This window comes from Lepus europaeus, chromosome 21 (assembly GCF_033115175.1).
Source record: "Lepus europaeus isolate LE1 chromosome 21, mLepTim1.pri, whole genome shotgun sequence".
Taxonomy (NCBI): Eukaryota; Metazoa; Chordata; class Mammalia; order Lagomorpha; family Leporidae; genus Lepus; species Lepus europaeus.
In genome coordinates this window covers 9,675,887-9,696,950 of record NC_084847.1, presented here as the reverse complement: position 1 = coordinate 9,696,950, position 21,064 = coordinate 9,675,887, and the positions used below count along the sequence as shown (strand labels likewise).

The window sequence follows — 21,064 nt, the reverse complement described above, 5'->3', positions numbered from 1 at the left end:
TCTCTCTGTCTAACTCTATCTGTCAGATAAAAAAAAAAAGAGAGAGATTTATTTATTTGAAAGTTAAAGTGACAGAAAGAGGAGAATCATCCACTGGTTTATACCTGAAAGGGCTACAACACCCAGCTCTAGGCCAGCCCAAAGCCAGGAGCCAAGAATTCCATCCGGGTGTCTCACTTGGGTAAAGGGGTCCAAGCACTAGGACCATCCTCTGCTGCTTTCCCAGGCTCATCAGCAGGGAGCTAGATCAGAAGCAGAGCAGCCAAGATTCAAATCAGTGCTGTGATGTGGGATGCTAGTGTTCAAGAAACAGCCCAAAGCACTGTGCCATAATGTCAGCTCCCAAAAAGCAAACTTAAAAAATAAGCAGATTAAACACATTAAGCCAGCACCGGCATGGGGGCTGGTTCAGTTCCCAGCTGCTCCACTTCAGATCCAGCTTCCTGCCAATGGTCTGGGAAAGCAGAGGAAGATGACCGAAGTACTTGAGGCCCTGCCACCATGTGTGAGACCTGGAAGAAGTTCCTGGCTCCTGGCTCCTGGCTTCAGCCTGCCCCAGCTCCAACTGTTAACGGCCATTTGGGGAGTGAACCAGCAGATAGAAGATCTCTCTGTCACTCTTTCTTTTTTTTTTTTTTTTTTTTTTTTTTTTTTTGACAGGCAGAGTGGACAGTGAGAGAGAGAGAGAGAGAAAGGTCTTCCTTTTTGCCGTTCGTTCACCCTCCAATGGCCGGCGCACTGCGCTGATCCCAAAGCAGGAGTCAAGTGCTTATCCTGGTCTCCCATGGGTTGCAGGGCCCAAGGACTTGGGCCATCCTCCAGTGCACTCCCGGGCCATAGCAGAGAGCTGGCCTGGAAGAGGGGCAACCAGGATAGAATCCAGCGCCCCAACCGGGACTAGAACCCTGGGTGCCAGCGCCGCAAGGCGGAGGATTAGCCTGTTGAGCCACGGCGCCGGCCCTCTGTCACTCTTTCCCTCTGTTACTCTGCCTTTCAAATAAATAAATAAATCTTTAAGTAACAATAATAAAATTCATGGAAATGTATATCATGAGAAAACTGCAAGGGCTTTTTGGCACCAAAATGCACGTGAGTTTTATTCCCTTTTGGGTGAACGTTTTGAAGTTCCTTCACCCCTCCAGTGATGGCCCAGAGTCCTGAGGCAGCGGGCAGGGTAGACCGAGCCCCAGCCGCCACGTGGGTCAGGTATCCTGACTCGGCAGGGCTGTGGGTAAATGTCCCCTCTTTGGCATGGGGCAGTTCCAAAGCCCCCAACATGGCCTACCACTGAGCTGGACCCCAAAAGAGGCCACAAGTCATTCCCCACTGGCAGACTTTCCTTCTAGAAGTTTCCATTGCCTGGACCTACGTATTCCTGGAAAAGTGTCACTGGACAATGTTCACACCGTCTCCTACCTCACCCTGCTTCTCTAGGGAGTCCAGGGAGTCCCCAGACCGGGTCTCGGAGGTGGATTTTCCTAGGAGCCTCTCTGCTCTGGCCTCCCTGTGCTTTGACCTCTCTCTCTCTCTCTCTCTCTCTCTCTCTCTCTCTCTGCTTCATCGATGTGAAAAAACGAATGTCAAGATAAGAGCAAGAACAAGGGCCTTGGGTCAGACACACCTGAATGCCAGATCTGGGCTTCATGACTTGCTACATGCAAGACTTGCAGTGAGTCCTGACTCTGAGAGCCTCCTAATCGTCTTGGGTAAAATGTGCGCACACGTAGCGTACCGCCAGCCTGAGGGCCTCGGGGGCATGGGGCAGTGCAGCGTCAAGGTAGGGCACCCATGTGGCTCACATGGCTCAGGATGAGAGGGCCAGGTGACGGCTGCAGCCCTCTGCCTCCTAACGAACAGCCCGCCCCTCTGTGGTCTGTCTGCTCCCCACATCCTGAGATGGCTGCAACTGGGGCTGCTTCCGTGGGCAGGCAAGGCCGGCTGCAGGGCCCTCCCAGGGACATGGCCAGCAGAGAACCTGTTCCTACCACTGCACAGGGCCTGGCTCCCCTGCAATGAAGCCCACTAAAGTTACAGATTGGGAGGCCAGCATGGTGGCACAGCCGTTGAAGAAGCAGCCTGTGATGCCAGCACCTCACGTGAGTCCCAGCTGCTCCGATTCCCATCCAGCTCTCTGCTGATGCGCTGGGAAAGGCAGCAGATGATGGGCCAGGTACTTGGGCTGCTCACACCCACATGGGAGACCCAGTGGAGTTGCAGGCTCCTGGCTTTGGTCTAGTCTGGCCCCCGCCATTGTGACCATCTGGGGAGGGAACAAGCAGAGGGGAGATCTCTCTCCCACTCTGTCTCTCCTTCTCCCTCTCTGTGTCATGCTACCTTTCAAATAAATAAATATTTTTATTTATTTATAATAAATAAAAAGATAAATTTATGTTGGTGCAATAAAATTTTGAAACCTGTGCATCATTGTTTTTCATAATACCCACTTCCATGGGGTTTTTTTCAAACATAGTTTTGTAACAAAATTAATATATCTTCTAATATCATTTTCCACAAACTTTTTGAAGTTCCTGTGTACATCAGAATAGCTAGAAGAGGAGATTTGGGTGTTCTCATAAGCAAGAAGTGATAGGTGTTTGAGACTGTGGATAAACTAAGCATCCTGAGCTGATCCTTGGACAGTGTGCACGTGGACGCAAATACTACACGGTATCCCAGAGACAGGTACAGTTATTTTACCTTTCGATTACAAGACAAACCGATTAATTTTGTAAAAGCAGACAAGATTGCACAAGGGGAGCACACGTCGACATGGGTGTTATTTATGGAAACAATATGCAGAAGGCAGGAGGGCGGAAGAAGGATCGGAACGCAGTTAAGGGACTGATAGCAATTTCCTGCCCAAATTTGGAATGAATTGAAACCAGCTAAGTGAAAACTTCTGACTGAGGCAAAGCTCTGGAACCGCAGGAGCTTTGCCATGAACCAGAAGAGGCCTGGAGCCGGCTGACTCGTCCTGTGGGGGATCACTTTTTCCTGTCTGCAAAGCAGGAGTCATGGGCACTGGGCACGTGCAGTGTGATTGAAGGTTCGCCTCCAAGCAGCCGCCCAAGGGAAGGCTTCACAAACAGGTGTTCTGGGTACCTTCTCATTGCCACTGCCTGCAAGAACTGGGAGGAGACTGCATCTCTAAATCCCAAAATCTTTTTTTTTCTAAAGGCAGAGAGACAGAAACAGGTGCAGAGAGATCATCCATCTGCTGGTTCACTCTCCAAACACCCACAACAGCTAGGGTTGGACCAGGTTGAAGCTAGGAGCCTGGAACTCCACCTGGGGCTCCCACACGGGTTGCAGGGCCCAAGCACTTGAGCCATCACCTGCTGTGTTGTAGGGTGCACATTAGCAAGAAGTCGGAATCTGAAGAAGAGTCAGAACTCAAACCATAGTCCCCGACACACTACAGGCATCCCGTGTTGCATCATAACTGCGGTGCCACGTGTCCACACCTACATCCATGTAGATGGAATGATGTGCTTCAAAGTAACAACAGGAATGCAGTCGTCAGGGGAAGTAGGGGTTAAACAAAGTTCTTTTTTTTTTTTTTTTTTTGACAGAGTGAACAGTGAGAGAGAGACAGAGAGAAAGGTCTTCCTTTTTGCCGTTGGTTCACCCTCCAGTGGCCGCTGCAGCCGGCGCACCGCGCTGATACGAAGCCAGGAGCCAGGTGCTTCCTCCTGGTCTCCCATGTGGGTGCAGGGCCCAAGCACTTAGGCCATCCTCCACTGCACTCCTGGGCCACAGCAGAGAGCTGGCCTGGAAGAGGGGCAACCGGGACAGAATGTGGTGCCCTAACCGGGACTAGAACCCGGTGTGCCAGCGCTGCAAGGCAGAGGATTAGCCTATTGAGCCGCTGCACCGGCCTTAAAGTTCTTAACCAATAGAAGTTGTTTTCAGATATTAAAGGTTTTTTTGTTTTGTTTTTGTTTTTGACAGGCAGAGTGGATAGTGAGAAAGAGAGACAGAGAGAAAGGTCTTCCTTTTTGCCATTGGTTCACCCTCCAATGGCCGCTGTGGCCGGCTCATTGCGCTGATCCGAAGCCAGGAGCCAGGTGCTTCTCCTGGTCTCCCATGCGGGTGCAGGGCCCAAGGACTTTGGCCATCCTCCACTGCCTTCCCAGGCCATAGCAGAGAGCTGGCCTGGAAGAGGGGCAACCAGGATAGAATCCAGCGCCCTGACCGGGACTAGAACCCGGTGTGCCGGCGCTGCAAGGCGGAGGATTAGCCTGTTAATCCACGGCGCCGGCCCAGATAATAAAGTTTTATAAAAATATAAAAACCAATTCCTAGTGGGTATCAAGCTCTTTAATATTCTTTAAGAAAACAATTCCACTTCTAGGAACTTAACATAAAGAAATGTGATGCACATTATGGGAAGGGCTATATAGTTTAAAATATCCAAAAAATGGAAATAGCCAAAATGCCTTAGCAATAGGAGCTGCTTAAAAATTATGGTTCGGGGCTGGTGTTGTGGTGTAGTAGCCTAAGCCACTGTTTGCAATACGACATCCCATATCAGAGTGTAGGTTGGAGTCCTGGTTACTGTACTTCTGATCCAGGTTCCCGCAAATGTGCATCCTGGGAGAGATGACCCACGTACTTGGGCCCCTGCCACCCATATGGAAAACCCAAACGGAGATCCAGGCTTCTGGCTTTGGCCTGTCCCAGCCCTGGCTGTTGTGGACATTCAGGGAGTGAACCAGTGGATAGAAGAGCTCATTCTCTGTGTGTGTGTCTCCCTCTCTGTGTGTTGCTCTACCCTTCAAATAGGTCTTTTTTAAAAAAAGATTTTATTTTATTTATTTGAGAGGTAGAGTTACAGAGAGAGGGAGAGACAGAGAGAGAGATCTTCCATCTGCTGGTTTACTCCCCAAATGGCCGCAACAGCCAGATCTGGGCCTATCCGAAGCCAGGAGCTTCTTCCGGGTCTCCTACGCAGGTGTAGTGGCCCAAGCATTTAGGCCGTCTTCTGCTGCTTTCTCAGGCATAGCAGAGAGCTGGATCAGAAGATGAGTAGCCAGGATATGAACCAGCACCTATATGGGATGCTGGTGCCACAGGCGGAGGCTTAGCCCAGCTCCCAAATAAATAAATCTTCAAAAAATTACAATACACCCATTCAAATAGGATCCTAGGTAGTTATTAAAAAAAAAAAAAAAGATGATGTGAAAGCAAATAATGAACTAAGAAAAATATTTGCATTTCAAGTTACAAAGAGATAATTTCCCTAACATTTAATTTTTTTTAAATTTTTTTTGACAGGCAGAGTGGACAGTGAGAGAGAGAGAGAAAGGTCTTCCTTTGCCGTTGGTTCACCCTCCAATGGCCGCCGCAGCTGGTGCGCTGTGGCCGGCGCACCGCGCTGATCCGATGGCAGGAGCCAGGTGCTTCTCCTGGTCTCCCATGGGGTGCAGGGCCCAAGCACTTGGGCCATCCTCCACTGCACTCCCTGGCCACAGCAGAGAGCTGGCCTGGAAGAGGGGCAACTGGGACAGAATCTGGTGCCCCGACCGGGACTAGAACCCGGTGTGCCGGCGCCACAAGGCGGAGGATTAGCCTAGTGAGCCGTGGCGCCGGCTAATTTCCCTAACATTTAAAAACCTCCACTGCTTTTTGGTCTTTTGGCTAAGATCAAGTAAAAATCTCCAGAGTCGGGCCGGTGCTGTGGCTCAGCGGGTTAAGGCCCTGGGGGCGCTGGCATCCCATATGGGCGCCAGTTCTAGTCCTGGCTGCTCCTCTTCCAATCCAGCTCTCTGCTATCGCCTAGGAAAGCAGTAGAAGATGGCCCAAGTGCTTGGGCCCCTGCACCCACATGGGAGATCTGGAAGAAGCTCCTGACTCCTGGCTTTGGATCAGTCCAACTCTGGCCATTGTGGCCATTTGGGGAGCGAACCAGCAAATGGAAGGCCTGTCTCCTGTCTCTCCCTCTCTCTGTCTATAACTCTGTCTCTCAAATAAATTTTAAAATATTTTAAAATGTAAAAGAAAAACTAGAATTCTCTCCTCTCTCTCTCTCTCTCTCTCTCTCTCTCTCTCTCACACACACACACACACACACACACAAATAGCCCACAGTTTGAAAACCAAGTATGTGTCTGTGTAAAGCACAGGTAACCAAGGATCGCAAGCTGATAACGCATGAAAACCGGTACAACCTCTGTGGAGAGGATTAAGCAGTGTCTGTGGGGACAGTGACCCAGCAGGGCCAAGCACAGCAGTTCACTCACTGTGCATAAATCAAAGGATGAGCAGGGTCATTCACTGCAGGACTGCTCGCGGCAGCAAAGCGCTGGGAGCCGCCTCACGCCCGTCCGTTGGAGAGCAGCTGAATAAATCATGATGTAATAGATTGGGCAGATGCCTGACCAGAGGACCCATGAGAACATGAGCAACCCAACCCATCCTTCACCTTGGCCTGACGCTGAGCACCCACGGGGAATGGCCTTGGAGTCCAAGGCCGTCTTTCCTAGCTTCCGAGGGGCAGAGAGGCTGTGGGTAGCATTTGCAGACGTGTGAGCACTGAACAGACTCTTGAGTTCATGCTTGGAAGGACCGGCGTGACACCTGGTAAATGTGTGTAGGAGTCACAGAACTAGCATCAAGGAGGGACCTCATTTACATCTAACATTTAAATGTCATGTATGTATGTTAGAATATGCTTTTTAAAACTGGAAACGTATATGCCAAGACATTAAGGCAGTTTCCTGTGATGTGCTGGGTGCTGAGAACATGCAGGTAAGTAGGAGACGGGGGGAGGAGGGGCGGACGTTTGGCTCAGTGGTTAAGAGGCCACTTGGGATGCTCGTGTTCCATATCGGAGTGCCAGTTCGAATCCCGACGCTTTGTGCTTCTGATCCAGCTCCCTGCTAATGCACCTGGGAAGGCCATGGGGAAGATGACCCAAGTGCTTCAGTCTCAGCCACCAGGTGGGCACTGTGGCATAGCAGGTAAGCTACTCCCCGTGAGGCCCACATCCCATATGGGCACCAGTTCATGTCTGGCTGCTCCACTCCTGATCCAGCTCCCTGCTAATGCACCTGGGAAAGCAGCAGAAGATGGCCCAAGTGCTTGGGCCCCTGCACCCACGTGGGAGACCTGGATGAAACTCCTAGCTCCTGGCCTCAACCTGTCCCAGCCCAGTCATTGCGCCCATTTGGGGAGTGAACTAGCAGATGAAAGATTCATATTCTCTCTCTCTCTCTCTCTCTCTCTCTCTCTCTCTCTCTCTCTCTCCTTTTCTCTCTGTATACCTGCCTTTCAAATAAATAAGTAAATCTTTAAAAGAAGAAGCTAGGAAGTAAATCCCATCAAAGAAGAGAGTTTTTCGGTTTTATTGTATTATAGCCCCAGAGTCTGACACATGCTCTGTATTCAATATGTATGGGGGTAGTTCAAAAAGTTCATGGAAAATACACATTCTGGAAAGATATGCATGTATTTCAGAATTTTTACACCAAAATAAGCTTATCTTTGTTTACATGTTTTCCATGAACTTTTAAACAATATTTATATATTTCTTTATTCAAAAGGAAGAATAACAAAGAGAAATGAAGAGAGAGAAAGATCTTTCATACAATGGTTCACACCACAAAAAGCCACAACAGCCAGTGCTAGGTCAAGCTGACACCAGAAGCCCAGAACCCTACCCAGGCCTCCACCGTGAGTGGCAGGGCCCAATCCCTGGAGCCATCTTCCTCTGCTTTCCCCGGAGAATTGGCAGAGAGTGGGATCAGACGGGAAACAGCCGGGACTTGAGCCAGTGCTCTGATACGGGATGTGGGACTCTCAGTAGTGGCTTAGCCTGCTGCGCCACCACGCCGGCCCTTTCCAGGAATGTTTCAGAGCACCCTAGTATCTGTAGAAAAGAAAAAAGAAAGAGAGGAGGATGTGAGGGAGGGAGAAAGAAGGAGAATAAGGGGAGGGAAGGAGCCCCGACGTTGCTGCAAGTGGACACAGGTGTGTGAGCCCAGAGCAGGGAACTCTGGGAGAAAGGGCTGCGAGCAGGCAGGGCGTGGCACACACCTGCTCCCCTGATGTTAGCAGAAGGGAATTCATCTGCAGATCGCCAAGGAGCCCATCTTCAGACTCCTGCTGAGCTGGGAGCAGACCTCCCAGCTGGGTCCTGCAGAGCCAGCCTCTCCAGGGAGATTGTCTGCAGACGACTCGAGGGCGACACCTAGTGCCGTGTTAGGGCATTACACAGAGACACTCCCCGGTGGTTCCAGGAGAGCAAGACTGGGCCCTCTCCAGTTGCTGTCAGGACTTGGTTATCGGATCCTCTGACTCAGAAATGAGCCTGAAGCCGGGTGAGCTGCACTCTTCCTTTCTCTGCCTCAGTGAGCTGTTGTCCCTGTAACTACCTGGGTCCTTTTTTTTCTTTAAATATCAACTTTTTGGGGCCAACACCATGACGTAACAGACAAAGCTACCGCCTGCAGTGCTGGCATCCAGTGTGGGTGCCAGTTCAAGTCCCAGCTGCTCCACTTCCAATCCAGCTCCCTGCTAATGCACCTGGGAAAGCAGCAGAAGATGGTCCTAGTGCTTGGGCCCCTGCACCCACGTGGGAGATGCTGAAGAAGCTCCCGGCTCCTGGCTTCGTATCAGCCCAGCTCTAGCCATTGTGGGCATTTAGACAGTGAACCAGCAGCAAGTGGAAGATCTCTCTCTCTATCTCCGTCTCTCTGTCCCTCTCTCTGTGTAACTCTGCCTTTCAAATAAATCTTTAAAAAATTAATATTCACTTTTTTAAAGATTTTATTTATTCAAAAGGCAGGGTTACACACACACACACACACACAGATCATCCATCTGCAGGTTCACTCCCCAGGTGCCTGTAACAGTCAAAGCAAGGACAGGCTGAAGCCAGGAACCAGGAACTACATCTAGGTTCCCTTGGGCCATCATCCACTGCCTTCCCACATGTGTTACCAGGAAGCCGGATTAGAGGCAGAGCAGCCAGGACTGGAACAAGCACGCCATTCTGGGATGCAGGCATCACCAGTCAGGTTTAACATGCCTCACTTCCTTTTCAACACTCACAAAAACATGTGAAGCAGCAAATACTTCCATCCCTACTGTGCAGGTAGGAAAAGCTGAGGTCCAGAGAGACTAGCCAAGGCCGTGTCCTAGTAAGTGGCCATGCCAGGATTCAAATCCAGCCCATCTGCTTCGTAGTGTCCACTGGGAATCATTGTTCTACACCATTATTATTAAAGAAGTAATATAGTAGTGTCTGTCATATATTATTGTTGCTATGGAGAACATTCAAGATTGAATATACCTGGTGCCAGCATTGTGGCGTAGCAGGTAAAGCCACTGCCTCCAATGCTGGAATCCCATATGGGCGCCTGTTTGAGTCCTGGCTGCTCCACTTCTGATCCAGCTCCCTGCCAATGCACTTGGGAAAAGCAGCAGAAAATAGCCCAAGTGCTTGGGTCCCTGCCATTCATATGGGAGACCAGGATGGAGCTCCTGGCTCCTGGCTTCAGCCTGGCCCAACACTGGCTATTGCAACCGTCTGGGGAATGAACCAGGTCTCAAGAGCATGGCCAATGGATGCCAACCATGAGGCTGGCTCCTCTCTCCCGTGATCTCAGGATCTGCTGAGTACAGACAGAAAGACCCTTGCTGCCCTGGACCCAGCCGCTGTTGTCCAGCCTGGTAAAAAGCATTTTCTCCTAATATCCTACATGGAGAGTCTCCAGTGGGGAAGCCCTCCCTGAGTTTGCAATCCCACCTCGCACCCACAGCTGGGAGTGGTTGAAGGAGGGCGTCTTCAGAAGCCGGTGTGGGTGCGTGAGCCCCTGCGGACTGCATGTGGGGGGACCCTGCCTGCACTGGAGCAGCTCATGGGTCGAATGCCCTCCCCATTGGGAGCACAGCAGCATCCGGGCTCCAGTTCATCAGCCGGTAGGGAAGTGAGAGCAGCAGCCCCGGAGCCTTCCTTCCTCTCCCCAGGGTGTTTGTGCAGACAGCGGCAGGATGAAGTGGGAAGACAGGGACGCCACGCTTGTTTGTCACACGCTCTGTGGCCCGCCGGAAGGCCAGGCCTGCGCTGTGATGCTGTCTCCGATGGCTGAGCGCCCCTTCTTTTATGAGAGAACGCTGAGGCTCAGTGGCAGGTTTTTGTCTTCTGGTGCTGTAATTCGGCAAAATGCAGAGCTCACTTGGCCCCCCACCCCAAATGTTAGAAAAGTCACCGATCCGTGATGTTCTAAGTTGTGTCCTGGCACTGGCCCCCTTGTGACGGAGGACAGCCTCCAGGCATGAACCGGCCGCGGTGCCAGCGTGGGGAAGCTCAGAGCCCTGAGTTTGCCCCTTTCACTGTCCGATGTTGAAAGCTGTCAACACGTGGAACAGGAAAGGGGTGGGGTTTGGCCCACAGTCAACATGCCCACGTCCCACATCAGAATGCCCAGGCTCTGGCGCCGGCTCCTGACGCCAGCTTCCCACCAGTGTGGACCGTGGGAAGCAGAAGAGGTGGCTCAAGTGACTGGCTGGCTGGCACCCACGCCGGAGACCTAGACTGAGTTCCCAGCTCCCAGCTGTGGCCCCTCCTCTAACTAAATGACCTGGGGATGAACCAGTGAAGGGGAGCTCTCTTCCTCTGTCAGTCTTTCTGTCTCTGTCCCACAAATAAATTTTAAAAATGATCATTAAAAGACAACATAGTAAGGAGAGTGTAACAAACCCTCATCTTCCATTGGTTGGCTTCCAAAATTACCACTGAGTAGCCAGGTTTGCTTTATCTTTGCCCCGGATTGATTCAAAGCAAAACCCAGACATCAGACTGTGTTTCCTGTGAATGTTCCAGCACACTGCTCTAAAGGACAAGGACTCTTTTGGAAAGAACCTAACCACAGCAGAGTTGACAGCCCTAAGTTGTCACTGTCGTGGAGTATCTTGTTGGCATTCACATCCTCTCCCTCTCTTTCTATTGTGACCAAATGACAATTCAGATGAGATCCATGTATTGCAATTGCGTTCCTAAGTCTTTTCTTATGTTCTTTTTTTTTTTTTAAAGATTTATTTATTTATTGAGAGGCAGAGAGAGAGAGAATCAGTCTTCCATCCGATGGCTCACTCACCAATGCCCACAGTGGCCGGAGCTGCGCCGATCTGAAGCCAGGAGCTTCCTCCAGGTCTCCCACATGGGTGCAGGGGCCCAAGCACTTGCGCCATCTTCTACCGCCCTCCCAGGCCACAGCAGAGATCTGGATCAGAAGTGGAGCAGCTGGGACCTGAGACAGCACCCATACACTGCAGGCAGTGGCTTTACCTGCTCTGCCACAGCGCTGGCCCCCCTGTTTTCTCTTCTCTATTTTCCCTTCCCCCAATCTCTGCACTGAAGAATTGGGTTATTTGGAACAGAGTTTCAATGTAGAGACACTGCATATACCCCACAGGCCTTAAATTTCCTGTGAACGGATAATCCGCTCCAGAGCCTTGTTTATATTTAGGCTCATTTTTTTTTTCCTTTGGCCAAAAAATACTTCAAAAGTTATATTGAGGGGTTGGTGCCATAGCAAACCGAGTTAAGCCACCGCCTGTGACACCGCCATCCCATGTGAGCACCGATTCAAGTCCTAGCTGCTCCGCTTCTGATCCAGCTCCCTGTTAATGTGCCTGGAAAAGCGGCAGAGGATGGCCCAAGACCATGGGCCCCTGCACCTATATGGGAGACTGGGAAGAAGCTGCTGGCTCCTGGCTTTGGCCTGGCCCAGCCCCAGCTGTTGTGGCCATTTGGGAGTGAACCAACAGTTGGAAGATAGCTCCCTTTCTCTCTGTGCCTCTCTCTCTCTCTCTCTGTAACTCTACTTTTCAAATAAATAAAATAGATTTTTTTTAAGATTTGTTTATTTTACGTGAAAAAGTTACAGAGAGAGAGAGGTCTTCCATCTACTGTTCACTCCCCAGATGGCTGCAACGGCCGGAGCTGCATCAATCCGAAGCCAAGAGCCAGGAGCTTCTTCTGGGTCTCCCACGTGGGTGCAGGAGCCCAAGGACTTGGGCCATCCTCTACTGCTTTCCCAGGCCATAGCAGAGAGCTGGATAGGAAGTGGAGCAGCCAGGACTCGAACCGGTGTCTATACGGGATGCCTGCACTGCAGGCGGCGGCTTTATCCGCTATGCCACAGTGCCGGCCCCATAAATAGATTTTTAATTTTTTTTTTAAAGTGATATTGAGGAGTGGGTATTATGGCACCAGCCACTGCTGTGACACCCACATCTCCTAAGAGGGTTCTGGTTTGAGGCTCAGCTGCTCCACTTCCCATCCAGCTCCCTGCTCATGAGCATCCTGGGAGGCAACAGACGATGGCTCAACTCCCCGGGCCCTGTGGGAGACCTGGACGCAGTGCCTCCTGTCTCCTGGTTTGGGCCCGGCGCAGCCTGGGGTGTTGTAGCCATTGGGGAGTGAACCAGCATCTGGAAGTTCTTTCTCTGTCTCCCCTCTGCCCCATCCCCCCGTGTCTCTGCTTTTCAAATAAATAGATCAGTCTTTAAAAAAAAAAAAAAAAAAAAGTGGTGCTGACAGTGCTTTCCCCGTGACTGGCTGTCTCTGTGTGGTGTCAGCAGCCGCTGATGCCTGAGGCCAGACGGCACAGGAGAACAAAGGAAGAGGCAGACAAACCAGGCTTGCAAAGAGCGCAGTTTGTTAGAGACTTACAGACAGTAGTGTAGTCTTAGGCAGCCGATGCCGGTGGGGGTGTCCCAGGTTCTCTTCTTTTTTTTTTTAAGTAATGCTCATTACTCACAGCCCATGTGCTCCAAGGTCACTGCTAACAGCCCTGGCTCCAAGGTCACTGATGACAGCCCTGGCTCCAAGGTCACTGATGACAGCCCTGGCTCCGGGGACAAGGCTTTTCCCTTCCAGACCTGGGCTAAACCTGGCAGCTCATGCTGTGCATTGCACCATAGCTTGGGCCACTACCTGGAAAATACTTCCTCTTCCTCCTCCTGTTTTGTTTTTTTTTTTTTTTTTTTTTTGCATGCTATAAATTTGACCATTTTAAGCATGTAATTCAAAGATTTTTAGTAAATTGACTGAATTGTGCAACCATCACCACAGTGTAGTTTACAACATCATCTCAATAACATCCCTCACACTCACGTACAGCCAACACCATTCCCATCCCAAGCCCCAGGCAGCCAGCCACTCATCCCCTGTCCCTGCGGATTTGCCTTTTGTGAACTTTTGCTATGGATAGAATTTTGTTTAAATGTTCCTGAGTTCTTCACACGGTGGCTCTATCCGTTCTCCATTCCTTCTCACTGCTCCATGGGATGACGTTGTATGCAGCCTTCACGCTTTGTTTCTCCATCTCCGTTCATCTCTTGCTGGGTCTTTGGATGGTTCCTGCTTTTAAGATTGATTGATTGATTGATTTGAAAGGCAGAGTTACAGAGAGAGAGAGAGATCTTCCATCCGCTGGTTTACTCCCCACATGGCCACAGTCGCCAGGGCTGTGCCAGACTGAAGCCGGGAACCTGGAACTCTACCCAGGTCTCCCACGTGGGTGGCAGGGGCCCAAGTACTTGGGCCATCATCTGCTGGTTTCCTAGGTGCATTATCTGGAAGCTGGATAGGAATTGGGGCAGCCAGAGCTCGAACCAGAGCTCATATGGAATGCCAGCGTCGCAGGCAGCAGGTTAATCCACTGTGCCACAATGCCGGCCCTGGTTTCTGCTCTGTTGTTGGTTATGAATCAGGTTGAGGTGAACTTTCCTGAACAATCTTCCTGTGGACAGATGTTTTCAGTTTCTTCAGTCATAAACACCTAAGAGTGGAATTGTTGGATCGATTTATGTTGACGTCTTTAATAAACCGCCAGTCTTCCAAAGTGGCTGCACATTGTACATTCCCGACAGCTGTGCCTGGGAGGTCTGACTGTGTTTTATCCTGCGTTTTCTGCGATAGCCATCCCAGTGGCCGTGAAGGGCTATCTCCCTGTGGGTTTAATTCTCATTGCTACAATGAGGAGTGTGGTTTTAGCCTCTTTTGGTGAACATTTCCTTACTCGTGGGAGCAAGGCAGGAAGAAGCAGCAGTCCTGCCTCCTCTAAGTGACATGAGGCCCCAGGGCTTCCCACCGTCCTAGGCCAGAGCTGACTCAGAGGAGGGCCGAGCTCCGGTCGCAGGACTCTGATGCGACCGAACCTGAAGTCCTTCCAGCCTCCGGGCTTCTTAAACCTCAGGAACCCTAAGTCTTGCGTGTTGTTCAAACCAGCTTGCGTTGGATTTTCTATTACTTGCTTTTTAAATTATTTATTTATTTATTCAAAAGGCAGAGAGACAGGCAGACAGAGAGATGAGCTCCCGTTCCTTGGCTCACTCCTTAAATGCCCACAACAGCTGAGACTGGGACAAGTCAAAGCCAGAACCTGGTCTCCCACCTGGGCGGCTGGTTCCCAGCTGTCTGATTCATCATGTGTCACCTCCCAGGGAAGCCAGCGTTGGGAGCAGAGCCAGGAGCTGAGCACACGCCCTCTGATGTGGGAAGCAGGCATCCCAAGCAGTGTCCCTGTCACCAGGCTGAATGCCCACCCCAGGTCACTTGCATCTTAGTGAGCATCATGGGAGGAGGCAACCTTCTTATGGATCCTGAGCATCTGGGCTCAAGATTACCTGCACACCAAGAGCACAGGCCCAGCTGTACCAAGGACTTGCAGTTAGGGTGTTTGGGGAGTGAGCCAACAGATGCAACATGTGTGTGTGTGCACGTGTGCCCGTGTGTGTGTCTTTAAACCTTTTTTTAAAGACTTATTTATTTGAAAGAGTTACACAGAGAGAGGGAGAGACAGAGAGAGATTGCTTTTCCATCCGCTGGTTCACTCCCCAAATGGCTTCAACAGCAGCGGCTGGGCCAGGCAGAGGCCAGGAGACCGGAACTCTGTCTTGGTCTCTCCCATGGTGGCAGGGCCCCAAGTGTCTGGGCCATCCTCCCCTGCTGCCCCAGGTGCATTAGCAGGGAACTGGATCAGAATTGGGGTTCTGATGCAATTCCAGCCGGGATTCATATGGGATGCCAGTGTCACAGGCAGCAGCTTAACCCACTGTGCCACGTCGCTGGCCCCTGTCCATGAACTCTCTGATGCCCCTTCACCCAGATGTCTCCTGTTGGTTTTATTTCTCAGGAGAATCCTGACTCATACAATAGGAGCTTAATAATATAGGTTAATTTATTTACAACGTGGACAATCTCTCCTGTTCCAAAACAGGGATTAAAGAGAAACAGCGGCCACCACTGTGGCTCACTAGGCTAATCCTCCACCTGCGGCGCCGGCACCCAGGGTTCTAGTCCCGGTCGGGGCGCCAGATTCTGTCCCGGTTGCTCCTCTTCCAGGCCAGCTCTCTGCCGTGGCCCAGGAGTTTAGTGGAGGATGGCCCAAGTCTTGGGCCCTGCACCTGCATGGGAGACCAGGAGAAGCACCTGGCTCCTGGCTTCGGATCAGTGCAGTGTGCTGGCCGCGGCGGCCATTGGAGGGTGAACCAATGGCAAAGGAAGACCTTTCTCTCTGTCTCTCTCTCTCTCACTGTCCACTCTGCCTGTCAAAAAGAGAGAGAGAGAGAGAGAGAGAGAGAGAGAGAGAGAGACAGCTCAGCTGGCCCAGAAGAGAGCTCATTCATCCCATCCATCTGTTCACACCACGATAGCCACAGAGCATCCCCCATGGCCTCTACAGCTCCAGCGAGACAGCCCTGGCCCCTGCAGCAGGGGAGTCAGTGAGAGCCGGGGACGCACCCAGGAAAAGCAGACAGGGAGGGGAAGTTTTGTGACGAGGGAGGTGGAGGATGTGGTGGGAACAAAGAGGAGGCTCCAACCCAACATCGGGGGGTCGGCTGGGAGTAGGAAGGGCCAGGAAGTGTTTCCCCACAGGCCCTGAAAGGGGGAGCCTTCCGCTTGTGATCAGAGCTAGTCACGGACCTGTGTTTAGGTTAGATGCCTTTGAGGGCAATGAGCTGGTCTTGTTTCCAGCACTTTGTAGCAGGTCAAGGTGAAGTCCAGGGGCAGGAAGCAGTGAGTCCTGCTCACTGCTGTGTCCTAGAACCAGTGTATGGCCATGGCCTAATGTAACAGGCACAGGGCTGCCATGTTGTCAGCCCAGGGACACCAAGGACCTGGTATTCTCTGCCAACTGCATCCCACCCTACCCCCCAGCAGGGCACAACAAGGGCGAACTGAACTAGCAGGCATTCAGCCAGCCAGTGTCTGTGCAATGAAGGGATGAAGGAATCTACCCGTTCTCCAAGCCCAGCAAGCCCCCAGTCTCATGTCCTGTGACGCCAACTCTGCGGGTCATGACGAGGGAAGGAAAACAGCTCATGTGTGGGAGACCAGTTCCTATCCATCAGGGATCCCGACAGAAACAGAACTAAAGGCTTGACTGATTGATTATCGCAGTCGGCCTCAGAGTCTCAGGATCTGCAGTCAGCCAGCTGGAGACGGAGAGCTGACGGTGTCCACGCAGTCTGAGTCAGAGGTGAGGGAGGGCTGACCTCCCAGGTGGAAGACAGGAGGCAGAGAGAGCAAATCCTCTCTGGCCCAGCCTTTCTGTTCTCTCCAGCCTCCCATCGACTGGATGAGGTCCACCCACATCCGGCAGGCTGGGCCACACCAGGTCAAATGCTAACCTCATCCAGCACCCCCTTCACACACACACTGGGAACAGTGTTAGGCTGAACGTCCGGGCAGCCCATGCACCGCCAGGAACACACACAAAACTGTCGTGCACAGTCATAACGCTTCCAAAGACCAGGAGCACCTGCTGCCTAGAAAGTGCCCAGCCTGGAGCCTTCTCACTGTTGTCCGTGGGCCTCCTCCTGCACCCTGGGGCTCAGCGACAGAATACATGTACACGTGCACACGTACACACATGCGCACAGGTGCACACACGGCTGGGATCGCCACCCAGGAGTCACCTGGCAGAACAGCGGCTGCAGCTGGGCACCCCCTTGGAGTCCTGCCCTCCACCCGCCCAGGAACGGCTGGTTACTCACCTGCCCAGCCCAGCCCATGGGGCAAAGCCTGGCGGGACCCTTGCCAGTTCTGCAGGAGGAGAGGAGCAGCTGGAAGCACTGGGATCCCGAGGGCCTCCTCCCGCCTCTGTGGGGGTGTCAAGCCGTACTGGGCCTCAGCCTCCCAGCACTGGGGAGGCAGCTGCCCTTGCCTCCTGCCGGGGGGTGTCAGTCCTCCGTGGCTGGGTTGGCAGCCGAGCGGGTGGAGAGCAAAAAGCAACTTTCATTCCCCTCCTATCATGAGTCAGACGCTGGGACTTACCCAGTCCTCGTCACTGCTGCCTCACCCTGCTCTCGGGGAACCTCGTTCCTCAAAGCAGAAGGCCTAGAGATGTAAAGAAAGGTGTCCCATTTTACAGATGCGGAAAATGAGGTAGAGAAAGGGGGGAGGACTTAACTGCCATCCCAGAGCTGGTGAGTGGGGGAGGGGTTTCTGCACAGCTCCCGCAGCTGTGCACCCAGTCCCCGCGGCCTCCGTGGGGGAACCGCCCCTCCACGCCATTCCCAAGGCCTGACCTTCCCTCCCCATGGTTTTTCTTTCTCCTATCCCAAGGGAGCACAAACAGATGGTTGATCAGCTGACTGATAGACTTTCCTGGATCCACATCATTTTCCTTTTCGATGAAAGGGCCAAAACATTTCTTCTTTTAAGAAATAATAATGAGCCGGTGCCACGGCTCACTAGGCTAATCCTCCGCCTTGTGGCGCTGGCACACCGGGTTCTAGTCCCGGTCGGGGCACCGATCCTGTCCCGGTTGCCCCTCTTCCAGTCCAGCTCTCTGCTGTGGCCAGGGAGTGCAGTGGAGGATGGCCCAAGTGCTTGGGCCCTGCACCCCATGGGAGACCAGGAGAAGCACCAGGCTCCTGCCTTTGGATCAGCGCGGTGCGCCAGTCGCAGCGCACCAGCCGCAGCGGCCATTGGATGGTGAACCAACGGCAAAAGGAAGACCTTTCTCTCTGTCTCTCTCTCTCTCACTGTCCACTCTGCCTGTCAAAAAAAAAAAAAAGAAAGAAAGAAAGAAAGAAAGAAAGAATAATGTTGGGGCCAGCGCTGTGGCGCAGCAGGTAGACGCTGCCTTCAGTGCCGGCATCCCATATGGGCGCCGATTCAAGTCCCAGCTGCTCCACTTCTGATCCAGCTCCCTGCTATGGCCTGGGAAAGCAGTAGAAGATGGGCCAGCGCCACGGCTCACTAGGCTCACTAGGCTCATCCTCCGCCTGCGGCGCCGGCACTCCAGGTTCTAGTCCCGGTTGGGGCGCCAGTTCTGTCCCGGCTCCTGGCTTCGGATCAGCGCAGCACACCGGCCGCAATGCTCTGGCCATAGCAGCCACCTGGGGGGTGAACCAATGGCAAAAGGAAGACCTTTCTCTCTGTCTCTCTCTCTCTCTCACTAACTCTGCCTGTCAAAAAAAAAAAAAAAAAAAGTGCAGCAGACCACAGCTACCCACAGTAGTTAAAGAGACAGAGCTATTTTACCCTTTCTTTAGTAGAATTGTCACAAGAACACTGTGAGAAAGACTTAATAGGAGATGAAAAACAGAGGTCCTACTGGCTGCTTTCTGGTTAAGTGCTCCAGGACTTGGCGACGTGGCACAGTGGGTTAAGCCGCCACTTGGGACACCCACATCCCATATCAGAGTGCTGGCCTGGTTCCCAACTTCTCTGCTCTGATCCAGTTTCCTGCTAATGTTCCTGGGAAGACAGTGCATGATGCCGCAGTTACTTGGGTCCCAGCCACCCGTGTGGGAGACCTGGATGGAGTTCCTGGCTCCTGGCTTCACGTTGGCCCAGATATAACCACTGCAGGCATTTGGGGGAATGAACCAGTGATGCAAGATGCTCTCTCTCGCTCTCTCTCTCTCTCTCTCTCTCTCTGTTGCTCTGCATTTGAAATAAGTAAATCTTTTAAAAAAAGAACAGTGCTCCAAAAAGAAGTCCATGTTCAACTCCAAACACATCAGCATATAAGAAGCAATAATAATATATTAAGAAGTCTTAGGTGTTTCCAAGGTAAGTGTCAGTTATTTGCTCTCCATCACCTTCTCTGAGGGCCTCCTCCCCTCCTCCAACTCCAAACTGCAAGCTGACAACCTCAAATGAGCTTTGTTTTAATGTGGATTTATTATGAACATTTAAACACTGGGAGACTGGACATTTTCAAAGTCTAGAAGTCTGGGCTGCCTGTAGAAAATGGAGCGTTCGGGTCCTCCAGGGCTCACACTGCCCTGTGGCCAGAGGGGGTTCAGGGGCAGTTCTGCATCGGTGGAGAAGGCCTGAGACCTGCGCCCTGGCTTGCTCAGTTCCTGCCGGAGCTCCGTGTCCTCTGGGCTGGTCCTTAGCCACAGCAGCTCCTTCCAGCAAAGCCACACTGCACCCTCCACCCCATGCTCCACTTCCAGTTCAGCTCAGGGCTGCACCTCCTTCCTGAGTCTCTGCCATCTGTCGCTGTGCGGAGACCCCACCCCAAACAGCAGTGCCAGCGCTCTGTCTGGGCTGCATTGTGTCCCTCCCCAGTAAAGACACATGGAAGCCGCAACCCTGCTCGCTACCCGGGAGTGAGACCTGCTTTGGAAGCAGGATCTTCGTAAATGAGACCGGGTTGAGAGGCGAGCATCAGGATGAGCCCTAATCCCGCGGGTGGTGCTGTGACGAGAAGGAATTTGGGAAGCTGGACACGGACACAAGGGAGAAGGGCACGTGAGGCCGGAAGCAGAGACTGGAGTGAGGCTTCTACAAGCCGAGGCATGCAGCAGGAGCCAGCAGAGGCAAGGAAAGAGTCTTTGCCATAGCAGCAGCTCCAAGCACCTCATAGAACAATCTCTGAGCCAGGACCCCCCCCGTAGAAAGCAGATGGAATAAACCAGAACAAACATGGCCACCCAGGGCTGCAGCCTCAGAAAAACACAGCAGAGGTGGTGCCAAAGAAGGAGGAAGCCACTCGAAACAGAGAGGATTCTGTGTGACATGAGCGGAGGGCTCAGTGCCTGGGCAGGCGTCCCGAGGTGTGGACCGAGCGGCCACTCTGTGTTTCTGAGAGTAAACGCGAGCCAGCTCTGGGGCTGTCCTTCCGCTCGGCCCTCGGAAACAGTCTGAGTTGGGAGCCCTGATTAAATACAAAATAAGCTGGGGCTGGCGCTGTGGTGCAGTGGGTTAAAGCCCTGGCCTGAAGTGCTGGCATCCCATATGGGCGCTGGTTCAAGTCCCGGCTGCTCCTCTTCCAATCCAGCTCTCTGCTGTGGCCTGGGATAGCAGTGGAAGATGGCCCAAGTCCTTGGGCCCCTGCACCCGCATGGGAGACCAGGAAGAAGCTCCTGGCTCCTGGCTTTGGATCAGCACAGCTCCAGCTATTGCAGCCATCTAGGGAGTGAACCAGCGGATGGAAGACCTCTCTCTCTGACTCTACCTCTCTCTCTAACTCTGTCTTTCAAATAAATAAAATAAACAAATAAATAAATAAATACAAACCAAATAAGCCGAATTGTCCCTGACCTATGGAAGCTACAACCCAGCACAGAATTAACAGAAACACGTGGTGACCATGAATGTAGTTCTCGCCTTCTCAAATATCCTGCTAATGGCAATAATAAAAGTAGCTAATGTTTACTGAGAAACTTATATTCTACTGCACGGTATGCATTTTCACATTCATTCTCTCGTTTCACCTTCATGAAAACCATACAGGTAAAGCCACTACTATTATGCCTGTTTATAGACGAGGAACCGGATGCACAAAAAAGAGTCAATGACTGGCCCAAGATCGCACAGCTGGTACATGGGAGAGCTAGGCTGTATCTGAGAACACGGCTTTATGCCATCTTCCCAGAGCTCGTCCATCGACATCAGGGTCAGGTACACATGAGAAAAGCAAGAGCAATACATTGAAACAGAACCATTTTCTTTCTTAAAAAAGATTTAGGTAGGGGGCTGGCACTGTGGCGCAGTGGCTTAAAGCCCTGGCCTAAAGCACCAGCATCCCATATGGGCGCCGGTTCAAGTCCCAGCTGCTCCACTTCCTTTTTTAAATATTATTTT

At 52.0% G+C, this 21,064-nt stretch overlaps 1 protein-coding gene across 1 annotated transcript in view; it reads right to left on the bottom strand.

The window, feature by feature from the left end:
* TNFRSF17 (TNF receptor superfamily member 17) overlaps positions 1 to 17,057 on the bottom strand; it is a 46,840-nt gene extending 29,783 nt beyond the window's left edge. Inside the window, exon 1 of the mRNA XM_062180643.1 lies at positions 17,014 to 17,057. Coding sequence (XP_062036627.1) covers positions 17,014 to 17,031 — 18 coding nt within the window. The 5' untranslated portion in view covers positions 17,032 to 17,057. The remainder of the gene's footprint in view (positions 1 to 17,013) is intronic.
* Positions 17,058 to 21,064: the final 4,007 nt, after the last annotated feature.